Source organism: Sus scrofa, chromosome 9, assembly GCF_000003025.6.
Source record: "Sus scrofa isolate TJ Tabasco breed Duroc chromosome 9, Sscrofa11.1, whole genome shotgun sequence".
Lineage (NCBI taxonomy): Eukaryota > Metazoa > Chordata > Mammalia > Artiodactyla > Suidae > Sus > Sus scrofa.
Genome location: NC_010451.4, coordinates 113,633,461 through 113,655,548, shown reverse-complemented (window position 1 = coordinate 113,655,548; position 22,088 = coordinate 113,633,461). Strand labels below are relative to the sequence as shown.

The following is a 22,088-nucleotide window of genomic DNA, read 5'->3' as shown; positions in this document are numbered from 1 at the left end:
GCACAGAGAGTACCATACAAGATAAACATGTGAAGACACATTAATCAAACTGACAAAAGTTAAACACCAAGAAAAAATATTAAAAGCCACAATTGAGGAGTTCCCACTGTGGCTCAGCAGGTTAAGAGCCCAACTAGTATTCATGAGGATGTGGGTTCGATCTCTGGCTTCACTCAGTGGGTTAATGATCTGGTGTTGCTGTGAGCTATGCTGTAAGTTGCAGATGTGGCTAGGATCTGGCATTGCTGGGGCTTTGGCATAGAATGGCAGATGCAGCTCTGATTCAACCCCTAGTCTGGGAATTTCCATATGTCACGGGTGTGTCCCTAAAAAGACCAAACAAAACAAAAGAAAAACAAAAACAAAACAACCCCCCCAAAAAAACCCACAAGGGAAAAACAACAGAAAACATACAAGGGAACCTCCATAAAGTTATCAGATGATTTTTCAGCAGAAACCCTACAGGCCTGAAGAGAGTGGCAAGATAAATTTAAAGTCATGAAGGGGAAGAACTTTCATTTGAGAATACTCTACCTAACGAGGCTGTTATTCCAGTTCAATGGAGAGATCAAAAACTTTACAGACAAGCAAAAGACAAGAATTCAGCACCACCAAACTATCTTTATGACAAATGCTAAAGGACATCTATAGGTTGAAAAGAAAAAAAAAAGGCCACAACTAGAAACACAACAACAAAAAATTACAAATGAGAAAGCTCACCAGTAAAGGACAATATAAAATAAATGTAGGATATAATCCAAAGAAAAATACCAAAACCAGCAGTTATGAGAAGAGGAGAGGATGAATACAGAATACTGAAAAATCTTTTGAAATTAAAAGGCTAGCAACTTAAAACAATTTTGTATATATATAAAATGCTATATCAAAACCTCATGGGAAAAATAAACCAAAAAACTAAAACATACCCACTCTAAAAAAGAAAAAAAAAACAATTTAAATACAACACGAAAGCTAATTATCAAGTCACAAGAGAAAAGAACAAAAGAGGAAGGGAAGAAAAAAGCCAAACAATAACAAATCCCAAGACAATTAATAAAAGGGCAATAAGTACATATGATAATTATCTTGAGTGTATATGGATTAAATGCTCCAACCAAAAGACATAGACTGGCCGAATGGATACAAAACAAGACCCGTATATATGCTGTCTGCAAGAGACCCACTTCAGGCCTAGGGACACACAGACTGTAAGTGAGAGGATGTAAGAAGATATTCCATCTAAATATAAATCAAAAGGAAGCTGGAGTATTAATACTCATATCAGACAAAATGGACTTTAAAGAATATTACAAGAGACAAAGATGGACACTAATTATCAAGGGATCGATCCAAGAAAAAGATATAACAACTGTAAATACATATGCACCCAACATAGGAGTACCTCAGTTTATATGGCAACTGCTAACAGTCATAAAAGGAGAAATTGACAATAACACAATAATAGTGGGGGACTTTAATACCCCATTTTCAGCAATATACATTATCTAGACAGAAGGAAATAGGCCTTAAATGACACAATACACCAGATAGATTAAATTGATATTTATAGAACATTTCATATGAAAGCAGAAGAATAAAATTTCTTCCCAACTGCACATGGAACATTTTCAGGATAGATAACATCTTGGGTCACACATCAGGCCTCAGTATATTTAAGAATATTGAAATCATATCAAGCATTTTTTTTCTGAGCACAACACTATGTGACTAGAAATCAACCACAAGAAAAAATCTGCAAAAAACAGAAATGTGGAGGTTAAATAATATGCTACTAAACAACCAATGGATCACTGAAGAGATCAAAGAGGAAATAAAACAATATGTGGAGGAAAACGACAATGAGGACACAACAATCCAAAACTTATGGGATGTAGCAAAAGCAGTTCTCAGAGGGAATTTTATAGCAACACCCCAGGAAAAAATAAAAAACCCAAATAAACAACCTAACATTACACCTAAAATAACTAGAGAAATAAGAACAAATAAAATCCAAAGTGAGTAGCAGGAAAGAAATCATAAAGATGAGAACAGAAATAAATGAAATAGAAATGAAGAAAAGAATAGAAAAAAAAATAAATGAAACCAAAATTTCATTCTTTGAAAAGATCAACAAAATTGAAAAGCTTTAGCCAGACTCATAAAGAAAAAAGGGAAAGGGCTCAAATCAATAAAATTAGAAATGAAAAAGGAGAAGTTATAACAGACAACACAGAAATAGAAGGGATAAGAGACTACTACAAGCAACAATAGGCCAATAAAATGGACAACCTAGACAAAATGGACAAATTTTTAGAAAAGTGCAAACTTCCACGACTGAACCAGGAAGAAATAGAAAATATTAATAGACCAATCACACGTTCCGATATTGAAACTGTGCTTAAAAAATTCCAACAAACAAGGGAGTTCCCATTGTGGTGCAGTGGAAATGAATCCGGTTAGTATCCATGAGGATGTGGGTTCAGTCCCTGGCCTCACTCAGTGGATCAGGGATATGGCATTGCCATGAGCTGTGGTGTAGGTCACAGATGTGGCTCAGATCCTGTGTTGCTATGGCTGTGGCATAGGCTGGCAGCTGTAGCTCTGATTTGACCCCTAGCCTGGGAACTTCCATATATTATGGGTGAGGCTCTAAAAAGTGGGAAAAAAACCCCCAAACTTCCAACAAACAAAAGTCCAGGAATGGATGACTTCACAGGGGAAGTCTATCAAACATTTAGAGAAGTTGACACCTACCCTTCTGAAACTCCTTTGAAAAATTGCAGAGGAAGGAATGCTTCCAAGCTCATTATATGAGCCTACCATCACCCTGATACTAAAACCAGGCCAAGACACCACCACAAAAAAAGATTACAGACCAATATTATTGGTGAATATAGATGCAAAAATCTTTAATAAAATACTAGCAAACTGAATCCAACAATACGTTAAAAGGATCATACAACAAGATCAAGTGGGATTTATTCCAGGGATGCAAAAAATCTTCATTATAGGCAAATTGAAGTGATATACCACATTAACAAATCGAAGGATAAAAACAATATGTCTCAAAAGACGCAGAAAAAACTTTTGACAAAATTCAATACCAATTTTTGATAAAAACTCTACAAGTAATGGGCACAGAGGGAACTGACCTCAACATAATAAAAGTCATATATAACAAACCCACAGCTAACATCTTTCTCACAGGTGAAGAACTGAAAACATTTATGCTAAGATCAGGAACAAGACAAGGATGTTCACTCACCACTTTTATCAACATCATTTTCGAAGTCCTAGCCACAGTAATTAGAGAAGAGAAAGAAAAAAAGTGTATCCAAATTGGAAAAGAAGTAACTGGTCATTGTTTACAGATGACATGATACTATACGTAGAAAATCCTAAAGATGCTATCAGAAAACTACTAGAGATCATCAGTGAATTTAATAAAGTTACAGGATACAAAATTTATTAATACAAAGAAATCTCTTGCATTCCTATACACTAGCAATGAAATATCAGAAAGGGAAATCAAGGAAGCAATCTCATTTACCATCACATCAAAAAGAATAAAATACCTAGGAATAAACTTACCTAAAGAGGCAAAAGAACTGTACTCTGAAAAATATAAAACACCGATGAGGGAAATTGAAGATGACACAAACAGATGGAAAAATATACCATGCTCTTGAATTGGAAGAATAAATACTGTCAAAATGACTATACCACCCAAGGCAATCTACAGATTCAATCCCTATCAAAGTACCAATGTCATTTTTCATAGAACAAAAACAATTTTTAAGTTTATATGGAAACACAAAACGGCCCTAATAACCAAAGTAATTTTAAGAAAGAAAAACAGAGCTGGAGGAATCAGGCTCCCTGACTTCAGACTTTAGTACAAAGCTACAGTCATCAAAAAGTAGGGTACTGGCACAAAAACACAAATTAGACCAGTGTAACAGGATAGAAAGCCCAGAAATAAACCCAGGCATCTATGATCAATTAATCTATGACAAAGGAGGCAAGAATATACAATGGAGAAAAGACAGCCTCTTTGATATGTGGTACGGAGAAAACTTGACAGCTATGTGGAAAAGAATGAAATTAGAACATTCCCAACATCACACATGGAAATAAATTCAAAATGGTTAAAGACCTAAATATAAGACCAGATATATAAATCTCTTAGAGGAAAAAATGGGCGGAACACTCTTTGACATGGGCAACGGGGTCCTACTGCACAGCACAGGGAACTGTGTATGGTTGGGTCAATTTGCTGTACAACAGAAATTGAAGAAACCTTGTAAATCAACTATAATTTAAAATTTTTTACTTAAAGAAAAATTTAAATTAAAAACAATACATGAGAATGAACCAAAAAACTCCTGGAACTAGTAATCAATTATAGCAAGGTTGTAGGATGTCAGGTTATAAATGTCAATTGCTCTCCAATATACCAGCAATAAAAAAGTGGAATTTTAAATTAAAAACATGATACCATTTAAATTAGCACCTCTTAAACCAAAATCTTTGATCCAAGTCTAACAAAAGATGTATGCGCTCTAAGTGAGGAAAACTACAAAATTGATGATGAACAAAATCAAAGAACTAAATAAATGGAGGGATGAAGAAACTTTTCATGTTCATGAGTAAGAAGATTAATGTTGTTAAGATACCAGTTTTTCCCAATTTGAGCTACAGATTAAATGCAATCTCAATCAAAATCTCAGCAAGATCTTTTATGGAAATTTACAAACTGATTCTAAAGTTTATATGGAGAGGCAAAAGCCCCAGAATGGCGAATACAATATTAAATGAAAAGAACAAAGTTGAAAGATTGAATGTAACATAGGGGGATACCTAGATGACTTTGGATGTGGTGATGTCTTTTTTAGACACAACACTAAAGGCGTGGTCTATGAAGTAAACAATTGATAACTGGATTTCACTAAAATTAAGAACTTATGCTTTACAAAAGACAGTGCCAGAAGAATTAGAAGGCTAACCACAGACTGGGAGAAAATATTTGCAACAGACACTTCTGATAGATCCAAAATATACAAAGAAATATCTGATAAAAAACTGTTATCCAAAATAGACACCCTCAGCACTGTTATTCAACATAGTATTGGAAGTCCTAGCCATAGCAATTAGACAAACAAAAGAAATAAAATGCATGCAAATAGGAAGAGAAGAGGTAAAACTGTCACTGTATGCAGATGACATGATACTATATATATAAAACCCTAAGGACTCAACCAAAAACTACTTGAACTGATCAACAAATTTAGGAGGATATAGGATTAACATTCAGAAATCAGTTGCATTTCTGTATCCTAACAATGAAATATTAGAAAAGGAATACAAAAATACAATACCTTTTAAAATTGCAGCTCAAAAAATCAAATACCTGGGAATACACCTGACCAAGGAGGTAGAGGACTTATATGCCAAGAACTGTAAAACATTAATCAAGGAAATTAAAGAAGATGTAAAGAAATGGAATGATATTCCATGCTCCTGGGTTGGAAAAATTAATATCATAAAAATGGCCATACTACCCAAAGCAATCTACAGATTCAATGCAATCCCTATCAAATTACCCATGATATTTTTTCACAGAACTACAACAAACAATCCAAAAATTTATATGGAACCACAAAGACCCAGAATTGCCAAAGCAATACTGAAGAACAAAAACCAAGCAGGAGGCATCTCTCTCCCAGACTTCAGGCAATATTACAAAGCCACAGTAATCAAGACAGTATGGCAGTGGTACCAAAACAGCCGTACAGACAAATGGAACAGGATAGAGAACCCAAAGTGGAGTTCCTGTCATGGTGCAGTGGTTAACAAATCCGACTAGGAATCATGAGGTTTAGGGTTTGATACCTGGTCTTGCTCAGTGGGTTAAGGATCCAGCATTTCCATGAGCTGTGGTGTGGGTTGCAGATGTGGCTCAGATCCCGTGTTGCTGTGGCTCTGGTGTAGGCCAGTGGCTACAGCTCCGATTCGACCCCTAGCCTGGGAACCTCCATATGCCGTGGGAGTGTCTCAGGAAAAGGCAAAAAGACAAAAAAAAAAAAAAAAAAAAGAACCCAGAAGTAAACCCAGACACATTTGGTCAATTAATCTTTGACAAAGGAGGCAAGAATATAAAATTGGAAAAAGACAGTCTTTTCAGCAAGTATTGCTGGGAAATCTGGACAGCTGTATGCAAAGCAATGAAACTAGAACACACCCTCACACCATGCACAAAAATAAACTCAAAATGGCTGAAAAACTTAAATATAAGACAAGACACCATCAAACTCCTAGAAGAGAACATAGGCAAAACATTCTCTGACATCAACCTTACAAATGTTTTCTCAGGTCAGTCTCCCAAAGCAACAGAAATAAGAACAAAAATAAACCAATGGGACCTAATCAAACTGACAAACTTTTGCACAGCAAAGGAAACCAAAAAGAAAACAAAAAGACAACCTACAGAATGGGAGAAAATAGTTTCAAATGATGCAACTGACAACGGCCTAATCTCTAAAATATACAAGAAACTTATACAACCCAACAGCAAAAAAGCCAACAACACAATTGAAAGATGGGAAAAGAACCTGAACAGACATTTCTCCAAGGAAGATATACAGATGACCAACAAGCACTTGAAACAATGCTCAACATCCCTGATTATTAGAGAAATGCAAATCAAAACTACCATGAGATACCACCTCACACCAGTCAGAATGGCCATCATTCATAAGTCTACAAATAACAAGTGCTGGAGGGGGTGTAGAGAAAAGGGAACCCTCTTGCACTGTTGGTGGGAATGTAAGCTGGTACAGTCACTATGGAGAACAATATGGAGGTACCTTAGAAATCTATGCATAGAACTACCATATGACCCAGTAATCCCACTCTTGGGCATATATCAGGACAAAACTCTACTTAAGAAAGATACATGCACCCACATGTTCATTGCAGCACTATTCGCAATAGCCAAGACATGGAATCAACCCAAATATCCACTAATAGATGATTGAATCAGGAAGATGTGGTATATATACACAATGGAATACTACTCAGCCATAAAAAAGAACAAAAGAATGTCATTTGCAGCAACATGGATGGAACTAGAGACTCTCATCCTGAGTGAAGTAAGTTAGAAAGAGAAAAACAAATACCAGATGATATCACTTATATCTAGAATCTAATATATGGCACAAAGGAACCTTTCCACAGAAAAGAAACTCATGGACTTGGAGAACAGACTTGTGGTTACCAAGGTGGAAGGCGAGGGAGTGGGAGGGACTGGGAGCTTGGGGAAGATAGATGCAGAATGTTGCCTTCAGGATAGATTAGCAATGGGATCCTGCTGTGTAGCACTGGGAACTCTGTCTAGTCAATTATGATGGAACAGGTAATGTGAGAAAAAAGAATGTATACATGTATTGTGTCACCATGCCGTGAGGTAGAAAAAGTCAATTATGATGGAACAGGTAATGTGAGAAAAAAGAATGTATACATGTATTGTGTCACCATGACGTGAGGTAGAAAAATATATATATATATAAAGAAATAAAAAAAAAATAAAGAATGTGACACCTTCATTCCAGGGAATACTACTCAGAAATAAAGAAATGAAATACTTACAATCATGATAACTGGATGACTTTCCAGGGAATTTTGCTGAATAAAAAATAATCAATCACAGAAGGCTACAGACTGTATGATTCCATTTATATAACATTTTTGAAATGACAGAATTATACAAAAAGAAAATAGATTAATGGTTAATGGAAGTTATGAAGAAGTTGTGAGCAGGAGGGAAGGGGGTGTGGCTACAAATAGGAAATCATAGGGATCTTTGTGGCGATAGATGTTCTGAACCCTCACTGAATGAATCTTAATATCCTGGCTGTGATACTGTCATGGTTTTTCAAGATGTTACCATTGGTCAAAACTGGTTTAAGGAAACATAAGATCTCTTTATTTTTTACAACTGTATGTTAATCTGTAAGTAACTCAAACCAGAATGTTTAGCTAAAAAATGTGAATAACATTAGAAATACCTTTTTGTGCTTGAAGGAGAATCAATAAATTGTGGAATGTATTCAAATAAAAAAAGACAAAGAACTCTTAATTTAAAATGAACAAAAAGCCAAAATAAAATAAAATGAACAAAAGAAGAGCCTCAACAGAAGAAGATACACAGGTGGCAAATAAGCATATGAAGAGAAACTCCATATCATATGTCATCAAGGAAGTGCAAAATAAGACAACAATGAGAGGTAACACTATGTATCTATTAGGATGGCCAAACTCCAGAACTCTGACAGCACCAAATGCTGACAAGGATGTGGAACACAACAGAAATTCTCATACTTTGCTCATGGGAATGCAAAATTGTACAGCTACTTTGGAAGACATTTTGAATATTTCTTACAAAATAAAATGTACTCCTACCATATTACCCAGGAATTGCAATCCTTGGTATCCAAAGAAGCTGAAAACATGTGCACACAAAAACCTGCACACAGATATTTGTAGCAGCTTTATTCATAATTGCAAAAACTTGAAAGCAACCAAGATGTCCTTCAGTAGGTGAATGGATAGCCTGTTGTAATCGAGATAATAGCATACTATTCAATGCTAAAAGGAAACAAACCATCAAGTCATGGAAAGACATTGAGGTACCCATTTAAGGTGTATATATTGCATATTGCTAAATGAAAGAAGCCGATATGAAAATGCTATATAATGTATGGTTCTACCATGCTGGAAAAGGCAAAACTATGGATACTGTTAAAACAGCAGTGTTTGCCAGGGATTGGTCAGTGGGTGGAGGGATGAATTGGCAGAGCATGGAGGATTTCTAGGGCAGTGAAAATACTCTGTATTGTATTATAATGATAGATGCAATTTATACATTTGCCCAAACCATAGAAGGTATAACACCAAGAGTGAACCCTAATGTAAACTATGGACTTGGGTAATAATTATGTGCCAGTGTAGCTTAATCAATTGTAACAAATGTACCACTCTGGCGAGTGATATTTATAAGGCATATGTAGGGGCAGGGGATATATGGAAAATCCCTGTAACCTTCAAAAAATTTTGCTGTGAAACTATAAATGCTCTAAAAATCATCTTTAAAAGAATGCACATTATACAAGTAAGCTGTATTTTATTGATTCATGAACAAATATTACTATCAAATGAAAAATTTTCTCAATAGTGTATAAATTGCAGATACGTGAGTATACCTCCAAGGATCACAGATTGAGAAACAGCTCTACAAGCTCCAAATTTTGGCACCATGAAAAATTTCCTATGGATACACATCATTATTGCATTAGCAATGGTGTTCCCAATCTTCTTTTTTATTAAAGAAAATCCCTTTGATACTACAAGTTTCTTGTCTTTGGTGAGTATCAGAAACTATAGGAGGGGCAAAATTAAAATTTCTGGATTGACAAGAAGAAAAAGGAGACATTGTCTATTTGTGTAAAATTATCACTTAAATTGTATTTACTCAAAGGAGAAAGAAAATAAAGCTTAAGTACTCAACTCATCATTTTGGTGGAGACAGTAAGGGATATATCACTTTGAAAGACAGAATTCAGGGTTAATTAGAAGTAAAGCTATTGAAAGCTTCAGGAAAGTTGGCCCTTTTTAATTTTTTTAATTTTGTAAAACTTTTTGGTGATTTTTCTTTTTGTTGGTTTATGGTGTTCCATCAATTTCTACTCTACAGCAAAATGATCCAGTTAAACATCCATCTTGGCAATCACAAGTCTCTTCTCCAAGTCCATGAATTTCTTTTCTATGTAAATGTTTATTTGTGCCATATATTAGATTCCAGATATAAGTGATATCAAATGGCATTTGTCTTTCTCTTTCTGAATTACTTCACTTAGTATAAGAGTCTCTAGTTCCATGTGGCTGCAAATGGCATTCTTTTCTTTTTTATGGCTGAGTAGTATTCCACTGTGTAAATATACCACATATTCTGAATCCATTCATCTGCTGATGGACATTTAGGTTGTTTCCATATCTTGACTATTGTGAACAGTGCTTCAATGAACATACAGGTGTATGTATCTTTTTATCAATGAAAGTTTTGTCCAGATATATGCCCAAGAGTGGGATTGCTGGGTCATATGGTAATTCTATATTTAGTTTTCTGAGTTCCCTCCATACTCTTTTCCATAGTGGTTGTACAAATTTACATTCCCACCAACAGTGTAGTAGGATTCACTTTTCTCCACAGCCCCTCTAGCATTTGTTATTTGTTGACGTGTTAATAATGGCCATTCTGACAGGTGTAAGGTGGTAACTCATAGTAGTTTTTATTTGCATTTCTTTAATCATTAGTGATGTTGAGCATTTTTTCATGTGCCTGTTGGTCATCTGTATATCTTCTTTGGAGAAATATCTCTTCAGGTCTTTTGCCCATCTTTCAATTGTGTTGTTGGCTTTTTTGCTATTGAGTTGTGTAAGTTTCTTGTATATTTCAGAGATTAAGCCCTTGTCAGTTGCATCATTTGAAACTATTTTCTCCCATTCTGTAGGTTGTCTTTTTGTTTTCTTTTTGGTTTTTGCTGTGCAAAAGTTTGTCAGTTTGATTAGGTCCCATTGGTTTATTTTTCTCTTATTTCTGTTGCTTTGGGAGACTGACCTGAGAAAACATTTGTAAGGTGGATGTCAGAGAATGTTTTGCCTATGTTCTCTTCTAGGAGTTTGATGGTGTCTTGTTTTACATTTAAGTCTTTAAGGCATTTTGAATTTATTTTGGTGCATGGTGTGAGGGTATATTCTAGTTTCATTAATTTGCATGCTGCTGTCCCATTTTCCCAGCACCACATGCTGAAAAGACTTTCTCCCATTTTATATTCTTGCCTCCTTTGTCAAAGATTAATTGACCATAGATATCTGGGTTTATTTCTGTGTTCTCTATTCTGTTCAATTGGTCTGTATGTCTGTTTTGGTACCAGTACCATACTGTTTTGCTTACTCTAGCTTTGTAGTATTGTCTGAAGTCTGGGAGAATTATGGCTCCTGCTTGGTTTTTATTCCTCAGGATTGCTTTGGGAATTATGGGTCTTTGTGGTTCCATATAAATTTTTGGATTTTTTGTTCCAGTTTTGTGAAAAAGGTCATGGATAATTTGATAGGGGTTGCATTGAATCTGTAGACTGCTTTTTAACTATATTAATTCTTCCAGTTTAGGAACATAGGATTTTTTCCATTTCTTTTAATCCTCTTTAAATTCCTTGATTAATATTTTATAGTTCTCAGCACATTAATCTTTCACCTCCTTGGACAGTTTTATTCTAGGTAATTAATGTTTTAGGTGTGATTTTAAAAGATATTGTATTTTGTATTCCTTTTCTAATATTTCATTTTTAGTATACAGAAATGTAACCAATTTCTGAATGTTAACTTTATATCCTGCTGATTCACTGAATTCATTCATCAGTTCGAGTAGTTTTTGTGTGGAGTCTTTAGGGTTTTCTGTATATAGTATCATGTCATCTGCATACAGTGACAGTTTTACCTCTTCTCTTCCTATTTGGGTGCCTTTTATTTCTTTTGTTTGTCTGATTGCTGTGGCTAGGATTTCCAATACTCTGTTGAATAGCAGTGGTAAGAGTGGGCATCCTTGTCTTGTTTCAGATTTTAATGGGAAGGCTTTCAGCTTTTCTCCATTGAGTATTATATTTGCTCTGGGTTTGTCATAAATGGCTGTTATTATGTTATGGCATGTTCCCTCTATACCCACTTTGGTAAGAGTTTTGATCATGAATGGATGTTGGATTTTCTCAAATGCTTTTTCTGCACCTATTGAGATGATCATGTAGTTTTTGACTTTTCTTAATGTGGTGTGTGATGTTGATTGATTTGCATATGTTGAACCATCCTTGTGAACTTGGGATGAATCCCACTTGGTTGTGGTGTATGATCTTTTTTATATGTTGTTCGATTTGTTTGGCTAAAATTTTGTTGGGAATTTTTGTGTCTATATTCATCAGAAATATTGGCCTATAATTTTCTTTTTTGGTAGTGTCTTTGTCTGGTTTTGGTATTAGGGTGATGTGGCTTCATAGAATGTCTTTGAGAGTGTTCCTTCTTCAACATTTTAGAAATGTTTAAGAAGATGTGTATAAGTTCCTCTTTTTATGTTTGGTAGAGTTTGCCTGTGAAGCCATCTGTGGACTTTTATTTGTCAGGAGTGTTTTTATGACATATTCAGTTTCATTTCTACTGATCAGTTTGTTCAGTTGATCTATTTCTTCTTGATTCAGTTTTGGTGGGCTCTAAGTCTCTAGAAAGTTGTCCATTTCTTCTAAACTGTCAAATTTAATTTATATGTCATATAAACATATAAATGTTTAATTTATGTCAAATTGGTATATAATTGTTTGTAGTATTCTCTTATTTTTTTTATTTCTGCAGTATCTGTTGAGATTTCTCCTTTTTTGTTTCTTATTTTGTTTGTTTGTTTTTTTTTCTCTCCTCTTCTTGGTGAGTCTGGCCAGAGGTTTGTCCATTTTGCTTACCTTTTCAAAGAACCAGCTCTTGGTTTTATTGATTTTTTTCCATTGTTTTTTCAATCTCTATTTTACTGCTTTCCTCTCTGATCTTTATGATTTCCTTCCTTCTGCTGACTTAAGGTTTTTTCTGTGTGTGCTTTTTTTTCTAATTCATTTAGGTGGTAGGTTAAGTTGTTGATTTGAGATTTTTCTTTTTTGAGGAAGGCCTGTATCACTATAATTTTCCCTCTAAGCACTGCTTTTGTGACATTCCATAAATTTTTGAATCGTTGCGTTTTCATTATCATTGTCTCGAGGTGTTTTTTAATTTCCTTTTTGATGTCCTCATTGACCCACTGGTTTTTTAGTAGCATGTTTTTCAGTCATCATTTAGTCAGTTTTTTCTCATTTCTTTTCCTGTGGTTGATTTCTAATTTCATGCCGTTGTGGTCAGAGAAGATACTTAAAATGATTTCTATACTCTTAAATTTCTTGAGGTTAGTTTTGTGCCCCAGTATGTGATCAATCCTTGAGAATGTTCCATATGCACTTGACAAGGATATATATTCTTATTTTTTTAGATCTGATGTCCTGAAAATGTCCATTATGTCTAACTTTTTTCCTGTGTCATTTAGGATGTCTGTTTTATTGATATTCTGTCTAGAAGATCTTTCCATTGATGTGAATAGGTGTTAAAGTCTCCTTCTATGATTTAATTCTCATCAATTTCTCCTTTGATGTCTCTTAGTATTTGTTGTATGTATCTGAGTGCTCCTGCATTACGGGCATATATATTGACCATTGTAATATCCTCTTTTTGAATGGATCCTTTTATCATTAAGTAGTGTCCTTCTTTGTCTTTCTTTATTTTTTTTCTTGTCTTTTTGTCTTTTCTAGGGCTGCACCCATGGCATATGGAGGTTCCTGTCTTTCTTTATGGCCTTCATTTTAATGTCTATTTTATCTGATATGAGTATTGCAACTCCTGGTTTCCTGTCTTGTGCATTTGGCATGAAATACCTTTTCCCATATCCTCACTTTCAATCTATGTGTGTGTTTTGTCCTAAAGTGAGTCCCTTTGCAGCATATTGTAGGTTTTTGCTTTTTTATCCAATCTGCCACTCTGTGTCTTTGATTGGAACATTCAGTCCATTGACATTTAAGGTAATTATTGATAAATATATATTTATTGCCATTTTAAACCTTTCCAGTTGATTGTTTCTCCTTTGTTCCTTTCTCTCTTTTTTTCCCTTTTATTATGCTTGAGTACTTCTCGTTTTAGTTTTCGTGAATGTAATATTTGGTTTTGATTTGTGGTTGTCCTGTTTGTCAAATATGTTAACCACTTCCTATATCTGCTTCCTTTAGCCTGACAGTTGTAAAGACTCAAACACATTATTTAAAAAAAAAGAGAGTCTAGATTTTCTAACTTTCCTTCCTCTATTATATTATTTGAAGTCCTTGTCCTTTTGCTGTTCCTTGTGGTTATCATCACTTTTACAGTCGGTTCTCCCCACCATTAGATCTGTATACTGGCTTATTTAAGTGATTGCTTTCCAATTGTGATTTCTTCTATCCTATTTCTTCTGACTTGTTTTTCATTTAGAGAAGCCATTTCATTATTTTCTTTAGAATGGGTTTATTATTGCTGTACTCTTTTAACTTTTGTTTGTTGGAGAAATTCTTTATTTCTCCTTCTATTTTAAATGATATTCTTGCTGGGCAGAGTATTCTAGGCTTCATTTTTCCCATTTATTTATTTATTTATTTATGCTTTTTGTGGGGCTGTACCCACAGCATATGGAGGTTCCAAGGCTAGGGGTTGAATCAGGGTTACAGCTGCTCACCTATGCCACAGACACAGCAATGCAGGTTCTGAGCCATGCCTGTGACCTACCCCACAGCTCACAGCAACCCCAGATCCTTAGCCCACTGAGTGAAGCCAGGTATTAAATCCACAACCTCATGGTTACTAGTTGAATTCTTTTCTGCTGAACCACAGTGGGAACTACATATTTTTCCCTTTTACAACTTTGAATATATCTTGTCACTCTCTTTCAGCCTGTAATGTTTCTGTAGATAAATCAGCTGATAGCCTTATGGAAGTTCCCTTATAATTAACACTTTGTGTTTCTCTTGATGCCTTTAGAGTCCTCTCTTTATCTTTAACATTTGCCATTTTTTATTATAATATGTCTCAATGTGGGCCTGTTTGGTTTCAACTTTTTTGGGGCCCTCTGTTTTCCTATACCTTGGTATCTGTTTCCGTTAGATTTGGGAAGTATTCAGATATAATTTCTTCAAATATATTTTCAATCCCCTTTTCTTTTTCTTCTCCTTCTGGAATTCATATTATGCATAGATTGGCCTGCTTTATATTATCCCATAGTTCTCTGGTATTGCTTTAATGTTTTTTTTAATTTGGTTTTCTATGTGCTGTCCTGATTGAGTGATTTCTATTATTCTATCATCCAAGTCACTAATTCATTCCTCTGCATTATTCATTTTGCTCTTTAGTGGCTTTAATTCAGTTTGTGTCTCTGAAAATGAATTTTCTAATTTTTCTTGGTTCCCCCTTATATTTTCTAGTTCCTTTCTAAAGGAATCTGCATTACTGTTTATATATGCTCTTAATTACTTAATATTCACCCTTAATTCCTTTAGTATTTTCACTATCTCCCTTTGAACTCAGTGTCTATAAGACTGAAGAGGTCTGTTTCATTGTTTTCTGCTTCAGGTGAATTTTCCTCTTCTTTTAACTTGGAATGGTGTCCTGAACTTATTCATTTCACCTATGTTTTTCTTTTTGTGTGAATTTAGGGAAACCAACTACTGTAGTTTTGGAGGGCTATTTCAATATAAGAGCACCCTTTTGTATTTTGGGGATTACTATGTATTTTTGATGTGGGAGTTTGGATATTTGCTGTCTCTATCTTTGGTGTGAGCAGGCTGTTATTCCCCCTGAGTTTGTTTCCAGGGAGAAGGAGACAATGGACAGGACTAGTAGTCACTGCCTGGTTTCTGGTCTCATGACGATAGCAAGGACCTGCAGGAAGTTGGTTCAGGATACTCCTAGTTGTAGGGCCCTGGGAAGTGGTATGCTTGGAACGGAAGGCTACATAGGCAGGAGTGTCAATTAAAGTTTTTCTTAAAGTCCTTCAAGGGAAGATAGCTTTTAAGTGGAGTATTGATTACTACTAGCTGGGACTATAATCTATACAAGAAGATAGCTTTTAAGTGGAGTATTGATCACTACTAGCTAGGACTATAATCTATACAAGAACCTGTAGTATAGAACTTTTTGAGAAGATAAGGAAGAAACTGAAATGAGCCCGGAGTAATCTGTCTTATATCCTGGGTATTAGTTCATTATGTTATACAAAGGGTAATCCAGTCATTATACCTGAACATTATACCTGAAATTTACCCTTTCCTCAGGAGGAAAAGAAAATGGTAGCTTGGCAGAGAGCCCGAATGCAGATCAACCCTAGTAGAACAAATCACCTGGAAAACTTCAAAGAAATGCAGAAAAACTCAGGACCGCTAAAAAATGTGAATTATTGTGTGTTGATTGGAGCTCCTCCTGTGGAAAAAAGTGAGTGTGTTCAAGGGAATAGGCCATGCAGGGACAGGTCAGGTAAAGGTAGAGAGAGAGGGAAGGTGGAAAGGAAAAGAGACCTATAACAGCATTTGACACCGAAAATCACTCTCAGCACTCTTCTTTTGCTTCCAAGGATCCCAGACTCTTGGTTTTCCTCCATCTTTACTGATAGAGCCTCACTCCCTTGTATTTTGTGTTCTGACTTCAAATCTACATGTTGATGTACAACATCAATCTCTATCTAGACTTATTTTTAAAAACTGAAGTATAGTCGATTTACAATATTATGTTAGTTTCAGGTGTAGAGCATAGTGATTCAGTTTTTGCTTGTTTTTTGCACATTGTATTCCATCATGGCTTATTATACCAAATATATTGTAGGCTTAGTTTCTTGGTGAACTCATCTAATATCACAGCTTTAAGTATCATCCATATGCTAAATACTTCCAGAATTATAGCTCCGGCGTAGATCTATCTTTTGTCCTCAGTGGCCTCTTGCAGCAGTAACATCCATTTTCCCCCTGTCACTGGTAACCATGCTGGCATCTGTTACTGAAGTTTATGGCCTTTTACCTGTCATCTCAAATCAGGACTTTGTGATTTTCCTTGCTGACCCAGCTTTACTTTAGTGTTGTGTACCCATCTGACTATGACACTCATTATGGTATTTGAGAAGGAAAAAATAAAACTTGAGACAAACTTTTTCTGACTAAAATACTTCAAGAATTCAAAAGACATGGCTAAGATATTTAGTATGGCAATAAAGTAAGATTAAGTTCAGGGTAGCTTAAGTATGTTGACCTTGATAACACAAAGAATGCTTCATAAGGAAAAACTCATTTTTTCTTCAAGTTTAAATGGATTTTTGAATTGAATACATTTTGATATCAGTATTGAACTCATGATGTATTCTTTTTTTAAAAAATGTTTTAGGAGTTCCTGCTATGGTGCAGTAGGTTAATGATCTGGCTTGTCTCTGTGGCATTGCCTGTTTGATTCCCAGCCTGGTGCAATGGGTTAGGGACCTGGCATTGCCACAGCTGTGGCATAGGTGGAAGATGTGGCTCATATTAGCTCCTTGGCCTGGGATCTTCCCTATGCCACAGGTGTGGCTGAAAAAGGAAAAAAAATGTATTAACTTTGTCCACTAGGGCCTAGAAATGACACCATACAATAAACACTCTTTATATAAATATAATTTTCCACTAAAAAGAACCAGATTTCCTTGGAAAAATGCTGATACCCAGGAAGGAAATACACCATATAGCAAGGGAGGTTTTTACTTTTTCTTTTTTCTTTTTCCTGTGCCAGCAGCATGCAGAAGTTCCTGGGCCAGGAATTGAACCTGAGCCATAGCAGCAACCACAGCCACAGGAGTGACAATGCCAGACCCTAAACACCTAGGCCACCAGGGAACTCTGAAAGGATGCTTTTGAAAATGACTAAAGTTGTATCAAAAGGGCTCAGCATCTAACTCTAAGAAGTTAGTTACCAAAGATAGGACAATTTGAGCATCAATAAAGATAAAATTTCAATGATTTAAAAAACTCATAAAACCCATCAGTTCATGCAGATATCAAAAAAACCCCAAAGAACCCCTCCCCCCAAGTTTGTCACTATTGGAGAATGCTAGGGAACCAACCGCTAGCATTACTTTGAATGCCAATGATAAATGGAAAAATCAAATATTTATCTCACTTTTCTATATGAACTATAAATCTGGGTAACCAAGTAGTAGTAGATGAGGGGAATTTTCTTTTTAGAAGAATTCCAGATAGTAAATGAGAGAGACTATTTGACTTAGAATATCATCATATTGCAACCCCCTAAAATACTAATGAATCTAGGCACCGAATATCAAAGGCTGTTAATATCCTAAAAACAGAAACAATCTGCCATTATGTGCAGGAATGTATCAGTGGCTATTATTGCCAAAAAATATAACCTGAATTTGATCAAAACCTCATGTCCATATATTCTATAAATTCTGATCTATACAAGACTCTTATTTTGCCAAAAAGTATGGTTTACTCTCCAGTTCCTCTAAAGGATTGATTTAACATATTTGAAATGTTCTTCTGTTCGCTATTTCCTGTTGTCTTCTATTTTCAGAGCTTTCTGGTTGAGTTTTTTTTCTTCCATTATGTTGGTGATTCTTTATAGTTTCATATTTATAGTCAAATGTTTGGAGATTCCTGTTTCGGATTTATGTTCAAGGATCTAGAGTGGATAGTTCACTAAATAGTCATCCCTGTTTGCCTCTCAGTAAAAGTGTTTTGCGGTTTGAAGGATGCCTCATGAGATTGCGGGGAAGCAGTGGCACACGGAGAATGAGAGAAATGTGGGTAGCTGACCTTCTGGGTGAAGTATCCCTGCATCTCTTCTATTAAGCCCTATATCACCTGGAATATTTCCCCTCTTACCTGCTTAGACACACTCTGGCAGCTTCTACACTTCTAAATGTCTACTATGTCCACTTGAGGGAACCATATGCAGAACTTTACCCTGTAAGCAGATGCCAGTCAGCTGTGTTAGCTCCTTTTCCCCTCTGTTGTCTAGAGTTCTTGATTTCAGTTCCAGCCCCAGGACTCACATCCTGGCAGACCTCCCACTTTATTCAGACAGAAATCTTTAGGATTTTAGTCTGGGAATGGACATTGCCACCACCAGCCCCTTCGTAGTCACGGGCCCAGTGGTTCTGGAAATAGTTCTGTAATTATCCAGGTGACCATCCCAGGGCTCGTTCCTTTGTAATCGGTGGCTCAAAACTTAGAATTCCTCTTTCTTAAGCTTTTGGTATAAATATGCATCTGTGCAGTCATTTTCTCTGTGTCTTTTAGACTATGAATTCTTCTACTTAGATTTCTCTACCAATTGTGTTTTATATTCTCTCATTCTTCCAGGAATTTGTCAGATATTTCACTTCTTTCATGTTAACTTTCCTGATTTTTCAGTGGGATTTTGAGTAGAAGTTTATTATCTTTATTTTTTATTTTTTGTCATCTGTATTTCTCCCACAATAGTTTTCCAAAGGTAAAAATTTTTTAAAAAAAACTCATAATTTGTGACAAGATATTAACTCCTAATATGGTCCATACTCAGGCCTGGGGGAGAGAAAATTTAAAATAATCTTAGGAATACCAGAATTTGGCATACTGGAAAGATCTAAGAGGGTCTTATAATCTCACCCATAGCAACTTTTTATCTCATTTCCCTAAGCTGATACAGGTCTTCTTTTTTTTCTTCAATCCTAGAACTGCTGACAATAGGGATTCCCTCTGTGCAGCGTCCCCGAGGGAGCTACCTCTTGGACACCCTGCAGTCTCTCTTCTTTGCTTCCTCCTCATCTGAGCAGAAACACTTCATTGTTCTGGTACATCTGGCAGATCCTGATTCCACATGGCGTGGTCAAATGATCTCCAACATCTCAACCCTCTTTAAACCATATATCCAAGCCAACCAGCTAGTAGTGATCAATACTCCACTTAAAAGCTATCTTCCCTTGAAGGACTTTAAGAAAAACTTTAATGACACTCCTGCCTATGTAGCCTTCCGTTCCAAGCAGAACATGGATTATGCCTTCCTCATGAACTTTGCTACCAACCACTCCGACTATTTCCTGATGATTGAAGATGACGTGAAATGTGTCCCTGGATTTGTCACCCAGATAGCTGCCACAGTGTCTGCCTGGGAAAAAAAACCTTGGGTGACTCTGGAGTTCTCTCAGCTGGGCTTCATTGGAAAACTCTTTCACACTAAAGACCTCCCCTGTTTTGTTCATTTCCTTCTCCTCTTCTACCAAGAAATGCCCTGTTACTACCTCCTCACCCATTTTCATGAACTTATGCAACAAACACCAATCCAGTTCTTCCCTTCCCTCTTCCAGCACATGGGTAATTATTCCTCCTTTGAGGGCAAATTCAATAGTCTCAAAGATAGAGAGTTTGAGGAAGATGACTTTGGCTCTCCCAGCAACCCTGCTGCATCCATCTACACTAGCCTGAAGGTTGCTAATGCCTCTGTTCTCATGAATGCCTATAGCTTGGATAAGAATTTCTTTTATACCAAGTCAGCTGAGGCTGGCAGTCACTTGACTGTGGTTTTGGACACACCTGCCAAAGTTTTCCGAGTTCAAGTGCTGACTGGCTCTGACCTAAAAGAAGAAAATCAGCTTAAAGAGGGACATATTGAACTGGGCTATGATTCTACTAATAGGATCAATGACTGTGATGACTATATTCTACTGGGGCTACTAGTAAATGGTGTCCTGAATAAGCAGGTATTATCTAATGAGTCTGGGAAGAAGGTGAAATGTGTGAGATTGCTGGTGACAGGCACTCCACCCTCTGGGATAATAGTTAGGCACATCAACCTCTGGGTTAAATGAAGTTTAAGTAATATGTCATGTGGAGAAGACATTGGAAGTTCTGGAGTGTTCATGTTGGAGGTTAGAATATAAAGAGGTTAAAAAATTAAAGTGTTTAAATTGGTTGGGGACATCTTATTGTTGTGTCCTTTTTAATATTCTTCATACAGCAGATATAGCATGTGGAAAGGCAGAGTGAAAGTAATATCCCTATGGGCTCAGAGAGCCACTAGTGGAAGAGGCCATCCAAAATTCTTTCCTTGGGCAAAAAAAATCAGACTTCTAGAAACAACATGAACATATGAGTTGGGGTGATTGATGCTCTTATCACATCCAAGAAATGGATTCACTGAAGACTGAACTTCCTATGTGGCAGGAAATGTAAACTGGTCAGGAGAGAAACATAATTATTTTCTCTGTAATCTCATTTTTCCATTACAATGTCGTCATTCAGTTGATAAACAGTTATTGATTACATTTTATAATCAATTAGGCAGAATCCTCTTCTACATAAACACCCAGTATGTCAGGGTATTATTTTATTTTTTTATTGTTGTTTTTATTAAAGTATAGTTGATTTAAAATGTTTCTTCAATTTCTGTTGTACAGCACAGTGACCCAATCACACACAGTCCCCTGTGCTGTACAGTAGGGCCCCACTGCTGCTCCTCTCATGTGACCACTCTGATAATTTCCCTAACAAGAGGCCTTGTGCTTCCAACTTGCAATGTGCATGGCAGACACTGAAAGCACACCAGGCCTGTGGTGTTTTCTCCAGAAGCAATGTCTTCCCACTTTCCTGTGAGGCCTCACATGATCAAGTATGCTTTCTGACATGCTCCCCTACTAAACACTCTGTGCTTTCTAAGTTCAGTGAATGGGTCAAAAAGCCAGTAGTACAGTACAAATGGGTTATTCATGAGAGAAAATTCTGAATTCGTGTGGAAGGCCATTCTTTCCCAATATAGTGGGAACACAGGGCACTAGTTTACCAATGCTGCGCCTCTCATATAAACACCCTTACAGATGTTCCAACACGAGGTTTCTGGCGTCCACCTTCCACAGGACATAGCTTACTTCTGTCTCTTTTCTCCTGTGAGCATGCTTACAGATCCCAACAAAGAATCTTCTTGCTTCCTACTGGCAATGTACATGCCAAGCCCTGAAAGAAGCCAGGCATAGTGGTGATTTCCTTTGGAATGCAACACTTATCACTTTCCTACTAGGCCACTCATGTAGGCCACTACATGCTGTATGTACTATATATACTATATGTAATATACTACATAGACTATATATTTATATAATATGGTATAAGACTATAATTTTTAGTATATTAATATATACTAAATATGTCAAGTGGAAAGGACCATCAATGGATAAAGAAGATGTGGTATATAAATACAATGGAATACTACTCAGCCACAAAAATTAAATTTTACCTTTTGCAGTAACATAGACGGTTTTGGAGGGCCTTATGCTAAGTGAAACAAGTCAGAGAAAGAGTACTGCATGATAGCACTTAAATGTGGAATCTGAAAAATACAACAAACTAGTGAATATAGCAAAAAAAAAAGCAGAATCGTAGAGA

The 22,088-nt window shown here is 36.1% G+C and overlaps 1 protein-coding gene across 2 annotated transcripts in view; it reads left to right on the top strand.

Annotated features, from left to right (window-relative positions):
• LOC100513809 (alpha-1,3-mannosyl-glycoprotein 4-beta-N-acetylglucosaminyltransferase C-like) overlaps positions 1–20,628 on the top strand; it is a 78,071-nt gene extending 57,443 nt beyond the window's left edge. For both annotated transcript variants that reach the window (XM_021063626.1, XM_021063625.1), the window contains one exon: positions 19,386–20,628. In XM_021063626.1, coding sequence (XP_020919285.1) covers positions 19,544–20,518 — 975 coding nt within the window. In that variant the 5' untranslated portion in view covers positions 19,386–19,543 and the 3' untranslated portion in view covers positions 20,519–20,628. The remainder of the gene's footprint in view (positions 1–19,385) is intronic.